The sequence below is a fragment of the Oncorhynchus gorbuscha genome, linkage group LG24 (genome assembly GCF_021184085.1).
Source record: "Oncorhynchus gorbuscha isolate QuinsamMale2020 ecotype Even-year linkage group LG24, OgorEven_v1.0, whole genome shotgun sequence".
NCBI classification, from domain to species: domain Eukaryota; kingdom Metazoa; phylum Chordata; class Actinopteri; order Salmoniformes; family Salmonidae; genus Oncorhynchus; species Oncorhynchus gorbuscha.
The window spans coordinates 25263519-25269449 of record NC_060196.1 but is presented as its reverse complement, the minus strand read 5'-3'; the positions used below and the strand labels follow the sequence as shown (position 1 = coordinate 25269449).

At 43.8% G+C, this 5931-nt stretch overlaps 2 protein-coding genes across 2 annotated transcripts; both read left to right on the top strand.

Moving 5' to 3' along the window:
• The first annotated feature begins 338 nt into the window (after window positions 1-338).
• Window positions 339-2490, top strand: si:dkey-211g8.9 (free fatty acid receptor 2). The gene is made up of 2 exons (XM_046325669.1): window positions 339-1274; window positions 2482-2490. The coding sequence occupies exons 1-2, from the start codon at window positions 339-341 to the stop codon at window positions 2488-2490; spliced, it is 945 nt and encodes a 314-aa protein (XP_046181625.1).
• Window positions 2491-4017: 1527 nt separating this feature from the next.
• LOC124013354 (free fatty acid receptor 3-like) lies at window positions 4018-5574 on the top strand. Its single transcript, XM_046327652.1, has one exon. It carries the CDS (start codon window positions 4042-4044, stop codon window positions 5029-5031), a length of 990 nt encoding a protein of 329 aa, XP_046183608.1. The 5' UTR covers window positions 4018-4041; the 3' UTR covers window positions 5032-5574.
• Window positions 5575-5931: the final 357 nt, after the last annotated feature.

Genomic DNA, 5931 nt, shown 5'->3' with positions numbered 1-5931 from the left:
AAGAGTTATGTGCTCACATGGTGGGAACTATCCTATTGATGCGCATTGCAACTTCACAAGAGGAATGCTGTCCACAAATTGAAGCTAGAGGACTGAGGAACAGGAGAGGATCTGTGATTGGGCATTGAGGATTTACTGTATGTGCTTTGGAATTTGTTTTCAACCGAGTCGCTTTAAGAGATCTTACTTTTAACATCCATTGTGTCTGCCACAGGACTAGTGTGTTTTTTTTCTTCCCATCTCAAATGATTTTACTTGCAGAATCGAGACTTCAGTTGCTTCCGATGCAGTGCCTCCTATGCTCCTGAACTCCTGAGCAGGAGGTGTGAGCCGAAGCGATGCAAGTGCCTGTCAAGGACTTTGTCTTCCTGACGGTCTACTCCTTCACGTTCCTGCTGGGCCTCCCCTCCAATCTGCTGGTGCTCTTCGTGTACTTTCGCAAGGCGCGCAAGCGGGGTGCCACGCCCAACGTGGTATACGCACTCAACCTCTGCCTGGCTAACCTGGCACTGGTGGCCTGGCTGCCCGTCAAGGCCCTGGAGACTTTCCTCCAGGACTGGCCTCTTCCATCGCCCCTCTGTCCGGTCTACAGCTTCTTCTTGTTCTCCTCGATCTACGGCAGCTGCCTCTTCCTCACGGCCGTGACGGTGGGCCGCTACCTCAGCATCGCCTTTCCTATCAGCTACAAGCTGTACCGGCGGGGCCGCATCTCCTGCTTCATCAGCGCTGCCCTCTGGGCAGTGGTACTGTTGCACCTGAGTCTGGGCCTGGTGGCAGAAGGCGGGGGTGGTTTCGTGTCCACCTCCAGCCATAATGTGTCAGTCTGCTTTGAAAACTTCACCCAGGACCAGCTGGACCTGCTGCTGCCATTGCGCCTGGAGATGGCGCTCCTCCTCTTCCTAATGCCACTGGCCATTACCGCCTTCTGCACGCTGCGCTGCGTAGCCCTGGTGTGGCGGTCCTGCTTGCCCGTCCTGGGAAAGAGGCGCGTCCTGGCCGTGGCCCTTTCCACACTGGCTGTGTTTGTGGTTTGCTACCTGCCCTACAACGCCTCACACATCGTGGGCTTTGTGCTGCAGGAGAACGTCCACTGGAGGACTGAGGCCATGCTGTCCAGTGCCTGTAACGTCTTCCTGGAGCCTGTGGTCATGCTGATGCTCTCCCCGGCAACGCCCCGCGGCCTCATGGGAAGGCTCTGTGGAAGGCCCAGCAGATACAGCCGGACAGAGGGGCGCCATTGTAGCAAAACCATCACACGGGACCCTCTAGCTAATGTGAGGGGAGTGGCGTCGCTGACCGACAGACAGACAGGAGCAAACATTTCCAAGTTAAGTCAGGAAAAATCTGCACAAACAAGACATGTAAGACCTGTGAGTGGAATTAAAAAAATAAATAGTTTAGGACAAAATGAAGTGGAGAACTGAGGCTGATGTGGAAAACACTTAGAAATAGGACTGGTAGTGCTCAAAATGGGCAGAGCTGAGGTTGGGACAAGTGACAGTCTAGAAATCTGCACAATTATTGATGACAAAAATAATATATTGTGTTCTCATGATACTGTAAGCTTTCTATGCTCTGAAATTAGAAAGTTCTACATAACAAACCACAGTATCATGAGAACTCATATGAAGAACCTTTGTGGCTTATGAACTGAGAGGCTGAAAGACAAGTGAGATGTGGAAAATTGACCAAAGGTTATCTGAGATGGGCCAGTGATGAGTCCTCTACTGTGATGGTCTGATCTGGATTGCACCACCGGCAGATGGGGCAGGAGGACAATTTCAACTGAGTGACTAATTACAATGGAGCCATTGTTAAAAAGTTAGATTCATAAAAATAGTTTGAATGCATTCTGGTATATTTTGGTTGGTTTACTGTCAGAAACTGGGTATCTTTCTCTATCTTAAAAAGGTATGATGATAGAAATGCCCTGTCAATTCTCTGTCCAAATATTCTGTAGATAATTGATCAATAGGCAAGTGGTATTAAACAGACACATGTAAATTGAACCATCATTTATTGATTGTTATTTACAGCTTACACTGGGAGCTTTAAGGAGTTTACGAAGATGAATGTAACATGTACTAATTAATTCTGATCTGAAACTCTGCTGAACATGAAGTTAATCAGAAACATGTCCTCATTTTATATCTGACAGTCTGAGAATCAATACATTTGAAATCTCAACCAGAAACAGTTATGACTATAATGAATGTTTCTCTAATCTCAAAATGTGAATTAACTGAGCATTACTTGTTTATAGAACCTGCTTCTAATTGAGGATTTGACTTTGCAATATTTACATGTAAATCACTACCTTCCTTGTGCAAGAGAAATGCCCGAATAAAATATAAACTGAGCAAGTGTTGTGTATATTTCTTCTGAATCCCATTCAAGAGACATTCTGAACGATGAATAACTTGATCAATTCAACGTGCGTGATAGTGTTCAGTGTTTCAGTTAAACGATTTACCCTGTTAGTCGGCCTAATTGAGAGTACCTAAAGTTGATAATATTATAAGCATTCAGTGAAAGTCCCTCAAACTGTTTATCATTTCATCATTTTCATGTTAGTCACTTCCTCATCATAGATACATCCTAATGTGTGTATAAAAAAGTCGAGGTCAGCTGAAGTGCATTTATGGTAACCAGTGAGGAGAAGGCCTTCTTTGGTGAGTAAATTCACTTTAATCATTTATTTTATTTGAGAGTAGCATCAGTGAGGGATGGTTTAGCAAATGCAACAATGGTTCACAGTCCTTATCCATAGCCGTCATCCATGACGTTTGTACAAGAGATACTGAAAACACGTTGTTACTCATGCAGAACTGTGCAATTATAAATCTACCCTGTCATATCTTAGTATGGGGTCACATTTTTTTGTGTAATTCAAATTACCTGTACCATAATGTGTATGGCTTTTATGCATGCCTTTGCTAAATATGCTGCAAATAAGCCAAATGCTGCATTCATGAAAATAAAGAACTAAAATGATTTTTGACACTTCTCAGGGCATCTGCAGGGATTGGGTTAAGAGAGAACAAGAAGGGGTCCCATTTTTTGTGTCTAGTGTGGTGTCATTTAGAGTAGTACTTTTCAAATGGATCCCCGAGGGGCTGTATTGTGTCTAGTGTGGTGTCATTTAGAGTAGTACTTTTAAATGGAACCCTGAGGGGCTGTATTGTCTAGTGTGGTGTCCTTTAGAGTAGTACTTTTCAAATGAATCCCTGAGGGGCTGTATTGTGTCTAGTGTGGTGTCATTTAGAGTAGTACTTTTCAAATGGATCCCCGAGGGGCTGTATTGTGTCTAGTGTGGTGTCATTTAGAGTAGTACTTTTCAAATGGATCCCCGAGGGGCTGTATTGTGTCTAGTGTGGTGTCATTTAGAGTAGTACTTTTCAAATGGATCCCCGAGGGGCTGTATTGTGTCTAGTGTGGTGTCATTTAGAGTAGTACTTTTAAATGGAACCCTGAGGGGCTGTATTGTCTAGTGTGGTGTCCTTTAGAGTAGTACTTTTCAAATGAATCCCTGAGGGGCTGTATTGTCTAGTGTGGTGTCATTTAGAGTAGTACTTTTAGTACTTTTAGTACTTTTCTATTTTTTTAAAGAGTAAAAGTGCAAGGGACAAATGTATCCTCTCTAACAATTGATAACTGAAGTTAGGACATTCAGAATATTCCGTTTTATATATTCCATACGTTTAACTATGGACACTAGAGGATTTGCTAATAAAACAGTACACAACAGGGTGTGCACTATGGGGAAATAACATTGTAGCGTAGTTCATTTTAAAAATGCATTTTTTGTGTGACTAGAAATAATGAACAGTCATTGTAGAAATAGCACAACAGTTTTGTGGTGCGTCTCCATGGTAATAAAGTAATGACAGGAAGTGAATGAGACAACAATGTCATCTGAGATGTTAGTTGTGCAATTCCGTTCAGATAGCTGCGACCCAATAGTTTTGGGTTGAAATGTCTGTATTTCATGATGCTTTTCTCTCTCTTGTAGTGACAACAACGCTAACAGTATCTGCCAATATGAGGCCAGCAAATGACATTTCATGCAGCTTTGCGCTGTTCGTCTACATCACCACCTTCCTGATCGGGGTACCTGCCAACATCCTGGCATTCTGCACTTTTTGCCGAAAGGTGCGTCGCAAACCTGCCCCCATCGACATCCTGCTCCTCAACCTGACCATCTCTGACCTCATCTTCCTCACTTTCCTGCCCTTCAAGATGAAGGAGGCTGTTAATGATTTTAACTGGACCCTCCCTTACTTCCTGTGTCCAGTCACTGGCTACCTGTTCTTCTCCACCATCTACAACAGCACCCTCCTCCTGACCGCGGTGAGTGTGGAGCGCTTCCTCAGCGTGGCGTATCCCGTAAGGTTTACAGCACCAGGCAGGGTTTTCCACACACAGTTGGCCTGTGCAGTTTTCTGGATCCTGTCCCTTGCCCACTGCAGTGTTGTCTTCGTAATGCAATTAGACAAAGATGCCGACAACACTACCTGCTATGGAAATTTCAATGATGTCCAGCTTATTACCCTTCTCCCGGTACGCTTAGAGATGTCCCTGGTTCTCTTCTGTGTACCCTTCCTGATCAGCACCTTCTGCTATGTGAACTTCATCCGTATCCTGTCTAGGCTTCCCAACATCAGCCAGCACCGGCGCCTGCGTGCCATCGGGCTGGCGTTGGGGACTCTGCTGGTTTTCGCCCTCTGCTTTGGGCCCTACAACGTGTCCCATATGGTGGGGATCATGCAGAATAAAGTCCCTACTTGGCGCAACAATGCCATTCTGCTCACCACCTTAAATGCCTGTCTGGACCCCATTGTCTTCTACTTCTCCTCCTCAGCTGTTAGGAGCACTCTCAGTCTCTGCCTGAAGCGAATCAAGGCTCAGCTCAATCCAATGGCCACAGCCGCCCATGCTGGTAATACACCAGACCCTATGGACTCCACCCATTCGTCCAGCCAGAAGTTTGTCGCTGCTGCCAAAAGTGGGACAAATTACACCCCACGATGAATCAGTGACTAGTAAATCAGTTTTGTCCATCCATACAAAGTGTACACAAAGCATTGAAATGGTGTGTTTCCACAATGTGATCTAGAATTCTGAAAACATGGTCAAGCATTTTGATAGCATTTGTCCATCTGAAACTGCTATAGAATGTCTGATTTCATCTGCACATGTGTGCAGTGAGACAACAGTATGATGATGTCTGGTGACTGTGACTGGTAACTTAGCTTGTGTCCCACAAGGGTTATTACAGTACATTTGTATTACTTGTACAGAGGGTAATGATGAGAATAGTGCATTAGAATGGTAAACTGTAAAATATGTTATTAAAGGGAATACAGAAGCTTCCAATTTGTCTTTGTGGCTAATCTTATGCCATGCTTATTGAGACTGTAAATTGCTGCACAAATTATTTAAAAAAATCAGTATCCTAAAAGTCACATTGTGGTCATTGCACTTGAATTTACAGTATATTATCTATGCGTTATTACACATGTAATTAGCTTTCTTAGTGATCACTTAGTCAATAAACTCCTTATTAAGACATTATCCTTGCCTAATGTTATTGCTTTTCTTGCCAACTCTCTTTTAGATTTATCATCAAGTCATTCATGTCAGAATCAAATATAATGCTTATCAGTGGAGCTTTTTCAAGAACCTTGGGGGTCATCTTTATCTGGAGAAGAGGAAATTGTAAGAGGAAGGAAAATGCTTATTTGTGTAGAGTGTATATTCTCCTATGTATTTGTATGTCTCGTGTTGTTGAGGAAGAGCTTACAAGTAGAAATTCACTGTACTGTTCACACCTGCTGTATCCTGTGCACGTGACAAATTAGATTTAGGTAATTTCCGGACCTCTTCATGATAGGGGCCCAAGTTTCAAGTCAGCCACAAACAACAACACAC